This window comes from Notolabrus celidotus, chromosome 14 (assembly GCF_009762535.1).
Source record: "Notolabrus celidotus isolate fNotCel1 chromosome 14, fNotCel1.pri, whole genome shotgun sequence".
Taxonomy (NCBI): domain Eukaryota; kingdom Metazoa; phylum Chordata; class Actinopteri; order Labriformes; family Labridae; genus Notolabrus; species Notolabrus celidotus.
This window is the reverse complement of record NC_048285.1, coordinates 31,146,208-31,166,775: the sequence shown is the minus strand read 5'-3', so window position 1 is coordinate 31,166,775 and position 20,568 is coordinate 31,146,208. Positions and strand designations below refer to the sequence as shown.

General features: G+C 41.6%; 1 protein-coding gene across 1 annotated transcript in view; it reads right to left on the bottom strand.

Annotated features, from left to right (window-relative positions):
- eml2 (EMAP like 2) overlaps window positions 1-20,568 on the bottom strand; it is a 38,004-nt gene extending 17,436 nt beyond the window's left edge. Inside the window, exons 1-4 of the mRNA XM_034701893.1 lie at window positions 20,276-20,568; window positions 5,831-6,061; window positions 5,454-5,571; window positions 5,055-5,156 (exon numbers count right to left, since the gene is read on the bottom strand). Coding sequence (XP_034557784.1) covers window positions 5,055-5,156; window positions 5,454-5,571; window positions 5,831-6,061; window positions 20,276-20,399 — 575 coding nt within the window. The 5' untranslated portion in view covers window positions 20,400-20,568. The remainder of the gene's footprint in view (window positions 1-5,054; window positions 5,157-5,453; window positions 5,572-5,830; window positions 6,062-20,275) is intronic.

The following is a 20,568-nucleotide window of genomic DNA, read 5'->3' as shown; positions in this document are numbered from 1 at the left end:
CTCTCTCTCTGCAGGTTAAAGCAATTAATGGATTAATTAGGATCTTTAGAAAACTAGGTAAGGTAAAAGGCACTCGGGAACAGCTTGTTCATGTGAGCGTTTGTGTTGTACTCATTTTATTATTGATATGAAGTCAGATCAGATCAGATCAGATTCCTGACAGATCCACTGAGTGCAGTGACTCCTGTCCAGATGCTTTACTCATCTCAAACGTGTGTTTCATAACACGCAGAGAAGCAACATGTTTGTTTGCTTCCATCAGTAGAAAGAGGCACAAAAAAAGGCCCGTTAATTATTTATGTAACAGAATGAGAGACCTCCACTTCAGAAAATGCACCGCGCTCTAAAAACCCTTCATCACAGTTTCCATAAAAGTCAGTCTGAATAAAAAATAAACAAAAACAGCTTTTTGAATGGAAACCAGGTGTGATGCAATAAAGTACAACACGCTCTTTTCTCCCTCGGTCACACAAACTTTGATCAAAACTGCAGAAAGAAGACTTTCATTTGATCCTCTGACATGTCTCCGGTCTCTGATGTATTCATGTAACCATGCAGCAGCCCATCCTCACCACAGTCGACAGGGGAAACACACACACATACACACACATACACAAACACACACTTCAAAGAGGTAGCGTGACAACAGAGTTTCATAATACAGAAAGACTTCCTCAGGCTGTCTGCAGCAGGACTTCATTATGGATCCACTCTTTTTAAACTGAGATGAATTCATGACAGATGGTGAGGGTGGGAGAGACAGTGACGCCTGCATGCATTTAACACCAAACCACTGAGTTTCATTTTGCAACCTATAATCTATTCATATAAATGACTTATTACAAATGAAGAAGCTGGGTGTGACACATGAAAGTTTAAACTCTTCTAGTTGAATTTTAAAGCAGCAGAAATATATTTTAAAACAGCTTCAACAAACGAGTCAACAAAGACTGAGGCAAACTGTAAAGACAAAAACAAACAAGATTTTTGTTTTAATCCGTTCAAGCAGAAGACTTCTCTTCCTCAGAGTTGAATCAGCAGCTCTTCTCTATCATGTCTTTCCTGCTCTGTCAGTAATTACATGTTAATATAATGAAGCTGTTTACCTGGAGGATCTCTTCATGGCTGCAGGTTTCCGTTAGAGTAACAGTGAACAGAGGAGAGGAGTGTTTCTGACCCGTCTAACAGCAACAGCAACAAACCACTTCCTCCTTCACTCTGCAAACTTTTAGCTCAGCCTGAGGAGGCCATCGGCCAATCACAGCGCACTTCCTTGCTGTGCAGACCCGTCCCCTCTGCCTGGCAACCACACCCCCTTTGACCAAGTACCACAAGTGAGCCGTCAGCAGAAAGGTAGGGAAGAGGAGAGGAGGGAAGGAGGGAACACATGGAAGGAAAGGATAGGAAACAAAAAAAAATTGTGGATAGAAAAATTAATAAAATGAAAATTGAAGGAAGAAAAGAAAAGAAAGGAAGGGGAAAAAGAGGGAAGGGAAGGACAGGGGAGAAGAGCTAAGGAAAAGAAAGGATAGAAGAGGAAAGGAAAGGAAATGAATGGAGAGAGGGAGAAAGAAAAGGAAAGGGCAGAAAATGAAGGAAAGGAAAGGAGACAAGAGGAAAGGAGAGAGAGAGAAGGAGAAAGGAAAGGAGAGAAAAATAAAGGAAAGGAGAAAAGAGAAGAGGAAAGGAAAGGAGAGAAGAGGAAAGGAAAGGAGAAAAGAGAAGAGGAAAGGAAAGGAGAGAAGAGGAAAGGAATGGAGAGAAGAGGAAAGGAAAGGACAGGAGAAAAGAAAAGGAAAGAAAAGGAGAGGAGCGAAAAGGAAAGGAAAGGAGAAAGAAGAAAGGTTAGGATAGAAGGCGAAAGGAGAGAGAGAGAGAAGAAGAAAGGAAAGGAAAAGAAAAGAAAAGAAAGGAATGAAGAGGAAAGAAACGGAAAGGAAAAGAAAGAAGACAAAAGAAAAGGAATAAAAGAAAAATGGAGAGAAGTCAAGAACAAGAAACTAAAAGAAAGAAAGTAGAGGAAAGGGAGTAAGAGTAAAGGAAAGGAAATAAGAAAATAGGAAAAGAAAGGAAGGGGAAAAAGAGCAGAAAAAATGAATAAGATGAATTGAAGTGTGGATGTTGACAGAGGAGAGGAAAAATCAGAAGGATAAAGGAGAAAAGAGAAAGGTGGAAAGACGTCTAATTCTCCATGAAAGAGGAAAAGAAACAAAAACATGACATAAGAATAAAAGACAGAGAGAAGTGGAACTGAACTATGAAGGTTTCTGAGAATAAAACTTAAAGTTCCCTCTCCTCAGGGTCTGTTCACTGATGATTACTGACCGCCGTGCTGCGTTCACTTGTCTGTGACACGTGGATACTTCACTGACTGTCAGACTCACAGCCGACGCTCTGCACTGACCAGCAGCCTGTTAACTGTACGACATAATCCAGGCTGACGTCTGAGGCTCACTGCAGGAGAACAGGAAGTGCTGACTTTGTGAGGATGATGATGAGGATGATGTGCAGACTCCTTCTTTCACTCGTTAGAAAAAAAACATGTAAATAATTGAAGTCTCTCCTGAGTGCACGTCAAACTTTAGAAACTCTGAACCATCAGTTTGTAAAGTTAAAGAAAGAAAGAGACCAGTCGACACACACCTGGTGATTCTTGGAAATGCATCCTTAACAGATTTGAGGAAAGCAAATGTGTGTTCTCAGAGCGCTTGTGTTGACACTGAAAGCACATAAAGTGATTACAATTAACCGCCTTAAACGTCATCCGCCTCCCTCACAACAAAGGATCCAGAGACTTAAGGCTGTGACCTGTCTGATAGTATAAACCAGGGGTGTGCAAACTTCTTTCAAAGAGGGCCACATATGATGTTGTCAGAATACCTCAGGGCCAGTGGCTCCTACTGAGACTTAGGAATCCCAAAAGTTGTATATGAAATATTTATTTAATAACAATCATTTTAAATTTTGTCTCAATAAATCAGTAACTAGGTAGTCCTCAGTTCTCCACAAGCCATGTACACATGAGCAAACTTTATCTTCTTCTGGAGGAAAATGTTTCTCATTAGGGTCGGGCAATGTGGGAAAAGTATTGTATCATTATTTTCCTATGTCAGGATCATGATCTAGATTTCATCACACTTCTTTTTTATGTGGTTTTTAAGACTTTTCTGACAAGCAGGAAACATTTTAAGAACAAAATAATTATTGTCCTGAGTTCTGAACATTTTTGATGCACCAAATTTTGCCTTTTCTGCACAATTTCATAATTTTGATCTTGTCTTGTGTCCTCTTTTGTGTCCTCTGAACTTTTAGTGTTCATAAAGAACATTTTCACATCATGATAAAAACATTCATTTGAAAACTTTAAGAGTTCTTGTGTTTCTTCTTTATTGCCGTCTTGCAGAATTCACACTGCTTTGGCTTTAGACAGGAAGTCCATATGAAGCTTTTTGAGACGTTTCTGGATCCACTTTAGTTTTGTTTGTAGAAAGAAACTGTGATTAATTTCTTTGCTATAAATAACACACAATTTAAGATGGAAGCTTGGGGCCATAAATAAATGGACCTTGGGCCGCAATTGGCCCCCGGGCCGTACTTTGGACACCCCTGGTATAAACCCAAGACTGGCAGACTTTTATTTTGAAAGATGGTCACATGTGAACTGATTTTAAAAACTCAACTAGATCAATTAAGGTAAGTGTGAAAGTGTATAAAACATGCTGCATACTTTTGTATATTTGTGTGAGGCTTCATGTCAGGGAACTTGTTTTAATAAATGCTTCAAGAATAAAAGAGAAACAGGAGCTTTAAAGAAGACGTGTTCTATGTAGTGGCACCTAGAGGTGAAGCTGCAGATAGCAACTAACTGCTCACTTCATTCTGCAGTGGACACAAAACACAAGCGACCCCTCTACAGCCGGCGTCTGATTTATCCTCTATGTGCGACTGTATAAACACCCCATAGGAAAATAAATTTAGAGAGGAGATCTCAAAAGTGTTTCATTTATGTCTCCTAGACAACAATGAGATCTGTTTGAAAGCATAATGAGACTACAGCTTATGTCTCCTGTTTCTCATTCTTGCCTTCAGAAAAAAAGTTTCAAAAAGTCTCAGCTTAGTCTCCCTTTCAGTTCAAAATGAGATGTCGTCAAAATCTGAAATGATTCTCAGGTATTTCTCAAGTTTTGTGACTCCTTTTGAGCTCAGGTGGAGAAATCAGGGAGCTCTCTCAATTGTCTGGTGGCCTAGCAGTCTAAGCGCCCCACATACAGAGGCTACAGTCCTCGTCGTAGGGGTCACCAGTTTGATTCCCGAACGGTCGACCATTTCCTGCATGCCTTCCCCCCGCTCACTACTCCCCACATTTCCTGACTCTCTTCAGCTGTCCTGTCAAATAAAGGCAAAAAGGCCAAAAATATATTTTAAAAAAAGAGAAGAAAATGAGCCATTAATGAGATCTCTCATTTAAGTCTCAAATAAGACTCATGTTATGGTCTCAACTATTTCTCCTAGTGAATTTTAGGAGAAACAAATGAGAACAATTTGAAACTTGAATGAGGCTGAAGTGAGAATCTCAATTTTGTCTCCAGAGACTTAGAAGAGAAAGCCTTGAGCAGTAAAATTTTCCTCTGGGACAGCAGCACAACAAGCTCCTGTTCAAAGACCTGCTGTAGATTACAAACACATGATTACACATGAATCTTATGTGGAGTCTGTAAACTTTGAGCTCTGACTGTCACACAGATCATATTCAGACTGACAGAGTGTATTCAGACAGTGTGACTGTCTCATCTGTCACACAGAGAGACAGCAGAGAGCAGAGAGGTACGACTGCTCATTATAACCGTCTGCACTGACCCACTGAACTCGCCTCCACCCTGCTGACCTCCACACTCAAACATGCTCACTGAGCCAAAGTCAGAATGAGGAGTCTGTGTTTTGTTATGGAGACATCTTGTGCAGTGTTAATGAAACGTCACAGATACTCAGAGACGTTAATGAAACAAACAGCGTGTAATCAAGTTCATTTAAAGTTTACATGACATGACTGTTACCTTTTTCCTCCAGTGGAGCTGCTGGAGGAGGTCGTTCGGCTCCGACTCTCCGCTCCCATCTCTCTCCTCACCAGGGTGAGACGCTCCGTGGACATGCTCTTCCTGAGGAGGACGAGAGGACAGCTGAAGTTTTGTTCCAGATAAGTCAGAGTGTTCTGGTAGATTTCATCAGCTCTCCTCCCTGAGGCCTCAAATAAAGACACTCACCTACCTAATTTAAAATATGACTTTGCTTAAAAGACACAACAAAGTGAATCTAAAAGAAAGAGTATGATGATGCTTCAAATCCTGTGTGAGTAAAATCACTGACGTCAGAGATCAGATTTCACCTCTGCACCTCCTTTTTGAGGTTTAAAGGTAAGAGGAATACAAGCTCTAAGAATCTGTTGTCATGTGTACCTCTTGATGGACTGCAGCACCTCCTTCTTAGGAGAGGACGGGGAGGAGAGGAGGCGCTTCTGTTGGACGTAGCCGTTACTCAGAGGTCGGGAGGGCAGAGCCTGCAGGAGCTGACGCACTGAGAGGTAAAAAAAAAATCATCATTAGCTCCAGAACAAGAGATTACAGATGGTGACAACAGAGCTGTATGTGAGCTAATGATGTCCCTGTGCTCTTTAAAAGTGGGCGCAGTGAAGTCAAGATGTTAAACTTTATGTTGAAGTTTCCAGCATAACCTCACAGCTGATAACTCCTAAGGATCTTGATGCAGGATGGATGCAAACAGACCCCAGATAGAGTTGGGTGCAGGATTCTCCTCTTCCTGTTTCCTGACTTACCTTTAGTGGGAGGAGCTGAAGCCGTGGAGGCCAGAGATCTCCTCCCTGCAGCGTGAACGCCTCCTGGTTGCACCGCCAGGCTCTGCTCCTCACAGTATCCCAGTCTGCGCAGGGCGTCGGCCAGGGCGGCCTTCAGCAGCTGGATCTCGTCCTCCTGCAGCTGCAGCCTCTGCTCCAGGTGGGACACCCGGTCCTCCATGTCCATGTTGCTGCTGGCCGACACCGTGTCATCTGGACAGGAGAGACGGAGAGATGGGGAGAAGGAAACAGGTTGGATTTAGGTTACAGAGTGGCGTGGGGACACTAATGGTGCAATTAGCTGAATGAAAACATGCATAAAAGCTGGATAATGGCGACTCAATGATGACAAACAACATGACTACATGTGTGAGAGATAACATGATGAGTCTGTGGATGTCTAACAGAGGCTGTAAGAGCGTTTAAAGAGACAGGAGAGTAACAGTTGAATCGTTCGTGCTCATTTATTTGGAAGTAAACACAAACAGCTGCTTCAGGCGTGTGTTACTGACACCTCCGCCTCCTGCAGCTGCTCTGTGAGGAGCTGGTTTTGAGTTTCTCGGGGGGCCTTCAGGAAACTTAACTGAATTTAATAATTCAGACTCTGGGTGTGAGTTTGAGTCTGAGCACAAGAGAAGGAGAACAACACAAGCTACAATGCTTTCTGTAGAGTGGGCATCCAGAGACTCCTGAGCACGTGCAAAGAGTCTTAACCAGTAAGAGATGAATGCACTCTGACTTTTTGTTTCACACATTAACTTTTGGATCTCTTGTAAAACTCTTCCTCACATTCATCTGAAAAAGTAAATTCAGCTTCATATATTTTGATTCTAATGTGTTTAATCTCAGCCCCCTCACATCCCTCCATCGTCACCATCATCCCTCTCATCTTGAACTCTCTGCAACATAACCAACCACCGTCCTCCCACGCAAGCTCACTGCATCATTGTAGGCAAACTGCCCAGAGCGGATTATTAATCTGTGTCACATATTCAAGATTACGACCTGATTATATCAAACACAAGTCCATGGATCGACAGTTATCTCATGCCCTCTATTTCATGCGCTCTGCCTCAGTCTTCTGTCTTTAACACAGGTACAGATGAGACACCTTTACTTCCTGCAGCGCCTTCTCATCAATAACTCTCTCTTCTCCTCTGTCTAAATGAAGGAAAGAAAGCTCCCTCTTTCCATCACCCTTCGATCTCATCTTTAATTAGTTATCTTTTACATGCATGTAAACCAGGGGTGTCAAACATGTGGCCCGCGGGCCAAAACCGGCCCGCCAAAGGTTCAAATCCGGCCCGCGGAACCACTTTGCAAAGTGAAGAAATTACAGAGAACACATTAAATGGAATTTTTTCAATGAAAGTAACTACTATTTCAGATTTGTCCTCTGGGGGGTCACATCAAATCATAGGAGTAAACCAAAACCTGAACAATGCTTTTTTTCTTAAAGTGAGAAAACATTCCACTATTCGTCGACTATGGGCAAAATCTGATGAATCAGATTCGACTAAGCAAATCCTTAGTCGGGCTCACCCCTAATAAACAGTGAGCATTATATCTGGGTTGCCTGAACCTCTACCCCAAACCTCAGAGTGTCTGCAGCCCCCTTTTTTTCCTGTTAATTTTATCTTCACCTGCCTTATTTTGTTTTGCTTTCCCTAAAATACACATGTAATTGTACTCTGTATATCAAGGCTTGGATTACCTTGTTAAGTTGGCAAAACCTCACACACTAAAATAACTCAGCACCTGTCCTTATTTGTCGATACAAAGCTCAACCTCACGGTGTGATTATCAGTCCAAACTATCAGTTAAAGAGAACCGTGTTTCAAATGGGTCACTAACAGCTTCAGCAGGAGCCGATCCAGCTCTCCCAGCATGCATCTGTGCAGTCCTGTAAGCTGAGCCGGATACACAGGGGAGACTGTTACTGTTACTGTATCACATCTCTCAGTCAAATGAGACAGGAAGCTGCTGCAGGCAAAACCCGCTCCAGATTTACATAGAGAAATCCAGCTCAGGGAGATTTACATGAAAGATGTGTCAGAGAGAGCAGCAGGGTCACTTCAGATTACATCCAGCACATGTCACTCTCTCTCTATCCTCCTCATCAGTGTCTCCAACTGTCAGGTGATTAACTCTGATTTCTCTAAATGACAACCTTTCACTGAACATCACAAATAATAATAATAATAATAATAACTTTATTTATATAGCACCTTTAAAACACATGTTTACAAAGTGCTTGGACAAACAAAGCATGGTTTGAATGACAAAGTAAACCTTCTGACAGACAGGGAGGAGGAATTTTAACAATGCAACACAGAATACAGCGCAAGGTTAAAAAGAATAAATTAAAACAGAATGAAGTGGTGGGACAATAGACCAATAAATCATTGTTTTGAGGTTTTTCAAGGATAAATAATTAAACAGATAAATAAAAATAGATTAAAATAAAAGCATTAAAAGGACAATAAAAGAGGTTTTCAGAATAAGAGGATGACATCACATCAGGAAAATTAGAAAAAGTGAAAAGGATAAATTAGGAACATTAAAATAATAAATAAAAAAATAAAAAAAACTGAAATAATAAATAATAAAATAAAATAATAAAATAAAATGTAAAACAATTAATTAGTTGAATAAAAGCTAAAAAATAACAATAAAATAGAAGTGAAAGCGGTCAGAAGGATGAAGTCACATAAAAGCAAGTCTGTAAAAATGGGTTTTAAAAATCAACTTATTAAAGCTCCTGTGAGGAGTTTTTGAGTGGTCATGAAACGGACTGAAATGAACAGTGATGCCTCTTTATGAACTAGAAAAGCAAACAAGATTATTAGAAAAGGTATTGATCATTTCTGTTTTGTTATTTTAAAGCCTGAAATCGCTGTGAGAGGGTCGGTGTCAGACGGGGTGATTGACAGCACGTCAAGAAAACCCCTTTTTCTGAAGTAAATTATTCTTAATGAGTGAAATAGTTGACTGTTAGTTGAAAGCAGAAGGAGATAACATAATTTACACATGTACAGGATAAAATAAGCGAGATCACTTAGTCCACAGGGGGGCGCCAAAATCAACACAAACAGAAAGTTCCTCACAGGAGCTTTAAACAAAACATGGCCGTGTGTGCTTCAACCAGAGGGTTCAGTATGAGCAGCATTTATAATGTAACTGGTAAACATTCCTGTTCTCTACAGTCACTGATCATTCACTAAAACCTGAATCCAAGAGCTTCCTCCACATAAGGGTTGTGTCTTCTTCTCTGAAGCAGCTAAAGATTTCTTTAATCATATTTTAGTGTGAGTAATAAATCACCTCAAATTAAAACCCTGATCATGACATGTATGAGAGCTTATTTCCACTAAATGGACGTTTTCTTTGTGTTAAATAAAGATTATTTACTCATGTATCCAGTAAGAATCAGTCACAGTCTGCAGTAAGAATCAGGGGACATTTTAACTCACTGTGGATAAAAACCTCTTTATAATAAAAGCACACGGGCGAGGTCAAACAGCAGAGGTAATTAAAATAAAAGAATTAAGACTGGAGCTGAACGAGCCAGAGAAAGACCTGAGAAGGAAGGAGTGAGAGAGAGAGGAGGGAGAGGACAGATTGTAGGTGGGAGGAGATGGAGGGAGAGGGAAACAGAGAGAGAGAAGAGTGATTAATGTTTAACTAAATACAGCAATAATGTTGTTTATCTAAACTGCTGTGAGCAGGAGGAACACTGCAGCGATACACGGAGAGACGAGTAATAAGGAAGGGAGTGTTTTATTATCCAGAGACCGTGATGTCGGTTTATTCTACTCTACAAACACAGCGCTGTGTTTATACACTTTAAGGGTTCACAGGGAGGCAGTTTAGTCTACTACTAGAGCTTTTAATTGAAGTGTGAGATCATTTAAGTCTGAATACAGCAGAACAATGTCACCAGATACACAAGAAGCTACTCTGCAGTATGAGATACACATGGAGAGAACTGTGAGCCAGCTTCAGGTCTGCACAGGTCACAAAACGGCAAGTTCATCAGCTCAAAAAGAAGAGGAAGTCTTTGGTAATAAAGTCCTGAGGGAGCACCAAAGCGTGATCCACATCTTCAGAGGTGGACTGGCTGTCATCGGTCTAAACTAGATGGGTCCCTGTCCCTGTCCACTTCCCCAGACTGAGATGTGAGATGCAGGATTAAACCTGGGCTAAAGTCTGATCTGATCTTTGAACTCTACAGGGATGCTCTCATGAAGCAGTCAAACATCTGTATAGGTCAATAGAGGCCCTCCTGACAGACACAGACACATTGCCAAATGTTGTGCTGTGTTCATCTGTATCTTACAGCATCTTTATGCATCAATGTCATGTATTGATGGAAAGCTAGTGCACCTCACTGCTGATTCAGAGAGGAGGGTTTCTTTTGAGCAGAAGAAGTCACCTACTAGACAAACTCTGATTTGTTTTCATGGACGAATGTGAAGGAAAATGTCAGCAGTGTGGAAGTATCACATCGTCTCTGAGAGAGATCAGCAGCATGCAGTTTGTAGGACGTGTCACTGTGACATTTCAAGAGGACAGACTGCTCACATCAATTCAGATAAATCTCATGGCTCATTTTAAAAGCAGAGGAGAAGGATTACAAAGAAGTAATGCAAAAATCCTCAGCTAAATCCTAACCTCATATTAGTGGACTACAGTGCTATGCTGACGTGCATACACAGGTTCAGTTGAAATACACCAACTCTCAAAAGCTAGTTAATGAAACAAACATGTTTAAATGCATTAAAGCTACTATGAGGAGTTTTTTGATGGTTATGAAACAGACTTAAATGAATGCTGAGGCCTCTTTATCTCCTAAACAAGAAAACAAGATCTTTGGCAACAGGATAAGATTTTTCTAGATGACTATTTTGTATCACTGATGCATGTAACTGGTGCTGGGAGATAGGTGCAATCAACAGCAGCTGAAAGAAACAGCCTTTTTGCACTTTTGAGAGGACAATTTCACATTGAGTGAAAAGTTTGACTGTTGAAAGATGGAAGGAAGAGGAAGACATTACTTAGATATGTGCAGGACAAGATCAGTGAAGAAACATGATGTACCACTTTGTCCACGAGGGACACCAAAATCCCAAAGTGCCTCACATGAGCTGTAGCTTTTAAAGTCTAGACCCTCTGATGTTTCAGGTGTTCATCTATTGAGTGATAGGTTGAAGTGATAAACATTCTACTAATCTGTTCATCTGATCGTTGAGGTAATGTTACTGCTCTTACTTCCACAATACTGCGTGTTAAAGGCTGAAGTTTAAAGTCACTGAAGAGACATTTGCAGCCCAAGAATGACAAAAATCTCTGGTCCCTGTATTCAGAGAGATTCACAGGAACAGCCCGGGTCCATTCACAACCGTTAGCTGTGTTTAATCCGGTTTGATGAGATACAGAGGAGCACTTTCATAAACAACCAAGATGGCCGCTGCCAAATAGAAACAGCGTGACAGCGTGACACTTCACATGTTCTATTTCTTTGTTTTGGGTCCATCCATCCATTTGCATGCAGAGAAATTTAGGTCTGTGCCTGTTCATCATAAAGTTTGAACATTAACACAGGCCAGTCTAGACTCTATAGGATACTGGTCTGCAGGCCTGGTGTGACACAGAAGTCACACAGACTGCAACACGATGCATTAAACACAACAAAGGCACATTGAATATGTAATAATTAAAGCATGCATGTGAGAGTACTCTACATGTAAGCTAATTATTAATGTTGCTTGAAGACATGAGAGTAAGAAAGGAGAGAACAGAGAGAGATGAGATCAACAAGGTTCACCTTCATCTCCTCTGCTGACAGGTACACACCTGTTCAAAAACACTGCAGAGCCGGCTACTTTTCAATTTGCCCTTGAATTATCATACTCTCACACACACACATTCACACACACACTCCACCTCAGCAAGGTTTCATTACTGTCAAATAAAGCAGGGGCCACATCTGTTTGGTATTCAGCGGGCGACACACACAAACACACATTTTCTTTACAAGCTAACTTCCCTCTTCTTCCATCCCCTGCAGAGAAAGACGATACTGTGAGGTGAACCAGCTGACGTGAGGCTGAGACGAGCACATGGCTGATAGGACACAGAGAAAAGAACCACAGACAGGAAGAGGGTGAATGTAGAGGAGGAAGAAACAAAAGAGGAGAAGGGAAGATATGGATGATGAAATACAGGGGGAGGGGGAAGATGGAGAGATGGATGATGGGAGGTCGGTGCAGGGCAATTAGAAATTGAAGGCTGCTGAAATATTCATGGAGCAGTGAAGTGATGATGATGATGATGATGATGATGGTGGTGGAGCTTGTCTCGCCTACCTGCCATCATGGACCCTCAAGAGCCTGGTCCCTCCTCCTGTCAATCAACCTGTGAGTCAGTCCACAGACGGGTCGTCCACTCACTCTCACTCTTCCTCCCCACAACACTCTACAGACTCAGACTCCCTCCCCTCCCTGTCCAGCACCACTCTCTCTCTCGCTCATGGACACACACACACTTACACACTCACACACACACATCTCCCATCCTCTCCTGCTGAGCCACTCCCTCTCTATCCTCCTCTCTCCTCCTCTCGCCTCCTGGTCCACTCCCTCTTCCTCCAATCCTCCCCTCCCCCTTTTTACCACCCTTCTCCCTCTCCTCCCTCCCTCCCTCTCCTCCTCCTCCTGTCTTGTTAGCTGGAGGCAGAGAGGAAGAGGGTAGAAGGGGTGGAGCATGGCTCAGGTCCAAACACACACATGCACACACACTGCACCAACATCAGCATCTGAACAGCCAGGCACTACCAGGAAGAGATGCTGTAGAGCCTGACTCCAGGATCAATGACACACACACACACACACACTCACACACACACACACACACAGACACACACACACACACACACACACACACACACACACACACACACACACACACACACACACACACACACAGAAAAACACACACACACAGACAGACATGCGCACACATACACACAAAGGTGACACAGCCCACATGACCCTGTTGACCTCACTCTACATGAACAGACAGTAACAGTTTGGTTGATGGATTGCACCATAGACTAGATAAAACATGGCCCACATGACATGTCGTGAAACTAAAACATCTCAAGCTCCCCCTGGTGGCTGGTTGCAGTATGTCCACCTCCTCCATGTTAACAGAAGGAACAAGGGTCAAACTAGAACATCAAAACTATTCTTCATCCTGCCTCCTGTCGTCATCACAGTTAGGTTTTATTCTGATTTGTTCCTTTTTCTTAAGATTTAAGTTTCAATGATTTGATGTTAGAAAGTTGTGGGATCACCTGGTCTGGGATCGCCTCAGGATTACCAAGGAGGAGCTGGAAAGTGTTGCTGGGGAGAGGGATGTCTGGGTCAATTTGATTGGACTGCTACCTCCACAACCTGACCCCGGATAAGCAGAAGAAAATGGATGGATGGATGGAAGATGTTGGATGATGTGAGGTCATGATTGACGGCTCTGCTGACAAATGCGGCCTCCAGCAGTGTTCTTTAGCAGATTGTCAGATACCCCTTTTCGACCGAGCAGTTTCAGGGCCGGTTCGGAGCCGGCACTCAATTGAGAACCTCTTTGCTGGTCTAGAACCGCAAATCGCTTACGTCAGGGGCGAGGGGCGGGGTTGCCGTGATCAAAAACACAAACCAAACATGTTTCCGCCATTGTCCTGCAGCGAAAAAATAAAAGAGACCAATGGATTCTCAATCAACCTGATGAGGGTGGAAGGAAGCTGAAGGAACCCACGCAGGCATGGGGAGAACATGAATACTCCACACAGAGAGGCACCGGCCCGGCTGGGGAATTCAATCCAATAACCTTCTGCTGACTCCTGCAGCACGGTGCAGCCAAGAAAACATGTCAACAATAATACAAGAGTCATTAAATTTCCTGTTACCATGGGGCGCTGGATTAGCTTGGTGGTTAAATCCCGTGCCCCATGTTTGGAGGCTGTAGCGATGGAAGCCGACGGCCATGGGTTGGTTCCAGACTTAGAGCACCACTGTCTCTTCCAAGTCTCCAACTCTACCCAAAAACAAACCGACCTGAGGGGTCCTTGGCTTTTTAATGGTAAGTTGAATGTGTGTTTAAGTTAGTGGAAAGGGGTGTGGTGTAAATCCACGCCCCGTGTTTTTTTAACCAGGCTGTAAACATGTTTATTTCTGCTGCAAAGATCGTCTTCTTTGAATTGGTGTGCACGTGGTTTACGGTGTTTCTGCAGCCAGCCCCAAGTGGATGCTCGATGAACTGCAGTTTGTAACACTTGTGTGCACCAGGTGACATGTTCCATCATTACCACAAACCCCAGCTAGCTTATACTGACTTTATCTCACATGCACCATCATCCTGCTGCAGGAAGTCCTCACCACAAGACCAGTTTTTATCAAACCACCTAAAAAGTCCCCAACAGCATGCAGAGTTTCCTCTAGTCTGAGTGATGATTGATAGAAAATCATGCAGAAATGACTGAGTTTGATTTGAAACAGTGAAACTAAACATGTGAGCCTTCTCATCATTTTCAGAGGAAGTTAATCACTTCAGCGGACATGGTGCTAATAGACGGACTAACATTGATTAAAGGGAACAAATCCTGTGCAGTGTGCAGTGTGCAGTGACTCTGCAACAAGAGCTGCCATGACTGAGCCCTTCACTGCCTCGGTCATTTTAATCTCAATGCACAGCTAAAAGAACAAAGTGTACTTTGCTCTACCGACAGGCACCCAGAGCACATCTACCAAACCATTTACACCACCAATATTCCATTATGCCCAGAGTTAATGTGTTCTCAGAGCACACAGTGTTAGAATGCAGATCACAAACACAGTCATAAAACGTGGCTTTAACAGTGAGGAGTGGCCCATCCAGAGGACTCTCATCCTCTTCACCCAAATTTAATTCTGGGTGTGAGCACTAGTGGGAGAGCTCGTCCTCGCCCTGCTGCTGCAGATCACATTAAATCTGAGGGTGAAATATAAAACTGCAGAGAGAGAGAGAGAGAGGCAGAAACAACAGCTGAGACCTGCAGACACTGAAGACAGCAGGTCTGAGAGCTGCAGGCAGTTCCCCAAGTCTGCCGTTTGGGGCTGCTGGTGTTAAAGTATGCATGGAACAGATTTAAGTCATTTAAGTGATTACAGGAGCATTAGCTTAATCTGTGTTTCCGCTGCACAAACTTTCCCCGGGGACCAGGGGCTTTTAGAGGAGCTCAACGTGGTTTACAGAGGGGAACTTAGTTTTATCCCATTTACAGTCCCCTCCTGAGGTTCTGAAAGGTACAGGGACTTTAAGGGGGGGCAGAGCTGAACATGTAAAGGAGGAGACCAGGTGTCACTTTGATTAAAAAGCCTCCTTTCTTCAGTCAAACTTCTCCTCTTGTGCTGATAAAGAAATCATTCAAGGGAGGAGACTACTTCCTTGATGCTTGTTGATCACTCAGACAAAACAAGTCCTGAGCCGGTTCGTTGCTCCTCACAGTCACAGATGGTTGTGGTGTACCTCAGCAGGATCATTCAGATAAAGCCATTAAGGTTGTTGGCATCAGTGAGGCTGAACGGAGCGATTATCTAACTGTACACTACACAGACAATCTCCATCTACATCACGTCTGATAAAGCTGTTAACGCTATACGACGCAAGGTGTGTTTGGCTGGAGTCGAGAGCAGGTGTCCGAGGAGAACAGATCTGATGACCTCAGTGTGGAGGAGATCTGGTTACAGACCGAGGGCAGATGGTAGACGAGGGGAGAAGGAAAGGAAAGGAAGGAAAGGAATAGACAGAATGATACATCGACTCAAAATAGAAAAAAGATGTCTCACAGATAAGAGTCAAAGCTGGGTTATTCTCTTTCCTCTATTGTATTTAAGAAAGTCATTTTAAATCACTAGAAAGCATATCCTCAACTGAGAATCAGAAATATGGCACAATGTATGTCAATGGAGAGAATAACATATACCTTGAAGAACAAATTAACAGTTTATGAGGGAATCTGGAAACCATTTAATGATTATATTAAGAGTGGAGATATAGGAGGGCTTTTACAGGCTGAAAACTAAGACTGAGATACTTAGATGGACTTGTGGTAGATCCCAGAAAAAAAGACAAAGACACTGAGAACCGGTGTAACTTTCATTTTGGTATATGTGGATGTATTTTTGACTTTATTCAAGGTACCTTTAAGTGTAATAGAGATTCTGTCTTGTGTGTTTAACAGACTTTGAGAGAGAGATGAATGAATTTTTAAGATCGATGTGATCTTAAAAAATACAAAAATCCTCCCTCACTGAAACACTAGAGCAGGGGTGTGCAAACTTCTTTCAAAGAGGGCCACATATGATGTTGTCAGAATACCTCAGGGCCAGTGGCTCCTACTGAGACTTAGGAATCCCAAAAGTTGTATATGAAATATATATTTAATAACAATCATTTTAAATTTTGTCTCAATAAATCAGTAACTAGGTAGTCCTCAGTTCTCCACAAGCCATGTACACATGAGCAAACTTTATCTTCTTCTGGAGGAAAATGTTTTTCATTCAGGTCGGGCAATGTGGGAAAAGTATTGTATCATTATTTTCCTATGTCAGGATCATGATCTAGATTTCACCACTTCTTTTTTATGTGGTTTTTAAGACTTTTCTGACAAGCAGGAAACATTTTAAGAACTAAATAATTATTTTCCTGAGTTCTGAACATTTTTGATGCATCAAATTTTGCCTTTTCTGTACAATTTCATAATTTTGATCTTGTCTTGTGTCCTCTTTTGTGTCTTCTGAACTTTTAGTGTTCATAAAGAACATTTTCACATCATGATAAAAACATTCATTTGAAAACTTGTCAACTTTAAGAGTTCTTGTGTTTCTTCTTTATTGCCGTCTTGCAGAATTCCCAGAGCTTTGGCTTTAGACAGGTAGTCCATATGAAGCTTTTTGAGACGTTTCTGGATCCACTTTAGTTTTGTTTGTAGAAAGAACCTGTGATTAATTTCTTTGCTATAAATAACACAATTTAAGATGGAAGCTTGGGGCCATAAATAAATGGACCTGGGGCCGCAATTGGCCCCCGGGCCGTACTTTGGACACCCCTGCACTAGAGTAACAAACTATGATATGTTTTTAAAATTGGAAAATCATTAGCCTTTGAAAAAACAGAATATTTCATTTTGAAAACATACAGGGTAAAGTATTACACACACTTAGTTCATACGTTTCAATGAGAGTAGTGCAACATTTGGTTTGCGATCAAAGGTTCTATGTTATTTCAATTGTATTTTTTTTGCAGCTAACATTTATTTAAAGGCACTATGAGGAGTTTTTAATTGGTTGAGAAACAGACTGAAACTGATACCGATGCCTCTTCATGACCTTCAAAAGCAAACAAGAACATCCACAACAACACTGATACCTTCTCTGTTGTCATTTTTAATGCCTGACACAACACAACAGGATGAGGTTATTGTCTGAAGATACAAATTTTGCATGAACAGTACAAGAGATAAGAGGTATCATGTTGTCCACAAGGGGGCGCCAGAATCGATACAAACCAAAAGTTCCTCACAGCAGCTTTAAAGCAGGAAAAAAATGAAATGATAGAGGTGGAGCTTGTCGGTGCGAGGAGAGAGTTGATGTCTGTATAAGTCTTTTTTTTTGTTCTGTTTGCTGATCCTGTTTGTTGTTTTTGGTTACTGTTAATTAAATTGTCACCTGTGTTTTATTGTTTTATTGTTTGTTTGTTTTGGTGTTCATGTATATAATGTTAAATGTGAATTAAAAAGATTATACAAAAAATTCAGTGAAAAGAAAGAGAAAAAACATGATTTGGTTGAAGCTTGTTGGCAGACTCTGCAGCTCTGTGATCAACAGCTCGTTCAGACTCAAACTCAACATGGCCGACAGGATGTTTCCTCCCAAACACTCTGATGTGTTACACTGTCTGATTATTCCACAGTCTGCTCTCTTCATTGTGTATCCACTGCAAACTGGAACATCTCAGTGCTGCTTCCCTCTCATGACATCATGCTCTTCTCACACTTGTTTCACACTTTGCACAGGTGTGTTTTTTTTTTTCAGCACCTGCTTCAGAACCTGTTATTTTGCATGTGCTCAATATCAGAACATAATTCAGTCAGGTCTTCATGTGACCACCTTTACAGATCTCCATCGTCTTCCACAGTTATTAGCACTATTTGCAGCTTTGCAGGGTTTTCTCTCCTACAGGTCATGGCTCAAATGTGCTAAAAAGCATACATTGAATTGAGTCCCTGCATTACAATTGATGCAAAATGTTGAAACACAGTGTTTTAATTTAATTACATGAAACTCCTTTGAAGGTACAGAGAAAGGGCCGACAAGAGCGTCCATCACTTGACAAAAAGAAATGACACCCAGGTCCAGCAGCTGGTCCCTCCCTGCAGGACCATCTGTCACCCTGTGAGCACCTACTCTAACCTGCAGCTGATGTTTTCCTGTTTCTGACCTTATTTTGTATCATCACCTTCACTAATCTCAGACAGCAGAAGCTGTTTAATCCTCCGACACTTTGTCTCAAATCCTTGTGACTAAAGGCGCTGCAGGAGGTTTTTGGACCACAACACTCCCCAAATGGGCTTAAGAGGCACATGTTACATCTTGGAAAACAAACACCAACGCTCCGATCAGACTCCCATGACCCCTTGCTGTCTCTGCACCTGCTGCTCAATATGGCCGTCTGAAGTTCAGTCGACTGTATGTGGACAGTGAGCCAATCCGCACACAGTGACAGCATTCACTTTACATGTATTTAACTGGTTAAGATAACTGTGAGTGAGTCGTTTAAACATCAACACTGTATTCAGAGGTCAGAGACACATTTTACTAATCAGCCACAATCCTCCATTGTCACCACAGATATGATCTTATACCTGCATGCCTCATAGGCAGAGATATTTGCATTATATTTGTAAAGCAGGGTGTGAGAGGTACAGAAACATAAAGCTGCACAGAGAACACACCGTGTATTCAAATACAAGAAATATTAAAATTGCATGATGTGATCGTGTAACAAGAAGCGTCCTTCCAGCCAGACAGTGTTCTCCAGACTGTGGTTTACAGGTCTGGACTGAGAAGGACTTCAGTGATATGAGAGGAGAAGCACCAGGTCCAGTTGTATAGCACCTTATTTCTACAATATCATCCATGTGATCTTAAAAAATACAAAATAAGAACTATAATGCAATCTAAAATTCAATTAATACATGATTTAATCTATTTCTCTGTTAGACATCTGTCCTAGGAAAGAAAACAAGTCGTCTAAAACAGATGCATCATGTTCAGATCCATCTACAGCATCTGCATTTACAGTTATTCACTGAAAATTTGCCATAAATTGACTCAATAAATGAATTAATTGGAAGAAGGTAAAAAGGCAAAACAAGGAATATAAAATTAAACCAAGAAAAAACAGTTCTGGACTGAGAGGGACTAATGAGACATGGAGGAACATGAAGGAGAATCATCAGGTCCACTTGTATGGCACCTTATTTCTACATGTGATGATAAAAACTACAAAATATTAACTATGAGCATTCTGTAATTCAATTAATACATGATTTAATCTATTTCTCTGTTAGACATCTGTCCCAGGAAAGAAAACAAGTCGTCTAAAACAGATGCATCATGTTCAGATCCATCTACAGCATCTGCATTTACAGATACACTGAAAATTTGCCATAAATTGACTCAATAAATGAATTAATTGAAAGAAGGTAAAAAGGCAATTCCAGGGATATAAAATTAAATCAAGAAAAAACAGGTCTGGACTGAGAGGGACTTCAGTGGTATGAGTGGAGAAGCATCAGATCCACTTGTATGGCACCTTATTTCTACATGTGATGATAAAAACTACCAAATAATAAAAATAAAGCAATCTGTAATTCAATTAATACATGATATAATCTAGTTCTCTGTTAGACATCTGTCCCAGGAAAGAAAATAAGTCGCATCATGTTCAGATCCATCTACAGCATCTGCGTTTACAGTTATTCCCTGATAATTTGCCATAAATTGGTTCAAGAAATGCAGCTGCAATGAGGTGAAAAGGCAATTCCAGGAATATAAAATTAAATCAATTAAAACAAAAAAAAAAAGGAATCCCTGGAGAAATATCTAAGATGCTGAAATAAACATTTAACTGTCATTCATGCAAAACACGCACAATCAGGCTCCTGTGCGCAGTCACGAAACATGAGCAGCTGGGAATGTTCCTTTCTAATTAATAATTGAGATTGAAAATGCATCTCATTTTGTGCATATTTAATTTTGCACCCATCATTATGTAGTCCTATGTGTTTTTTGTCTAGAGTCAGATGAGGTGAATGAAGCTCCTCACCGTTGTTGCAGTACTGTAGCAGCAGGTTGGTGCTGTCATACAGGCTCCCACACGAAGCGATCCTCTCAGACATCATCCCCTCTCTTCTCTTCCCTTCTTTCCTTCCTCCTCTTCTTCCTCTCATTCGCGTCTTCGTCCTCCTTTCAGCCCTCTCCGTGTCTTCTTCACGCCGTCACCCTCCCTGTCTCCCCTCTCATTCATAAACAAACACACACCTTTACCTTCACCAGCTGCCCCTCAGCTCTCTCCCTCTACAGCTCCCTGCTGCCGGCTTCAAGTCTCACTCTGTGGAT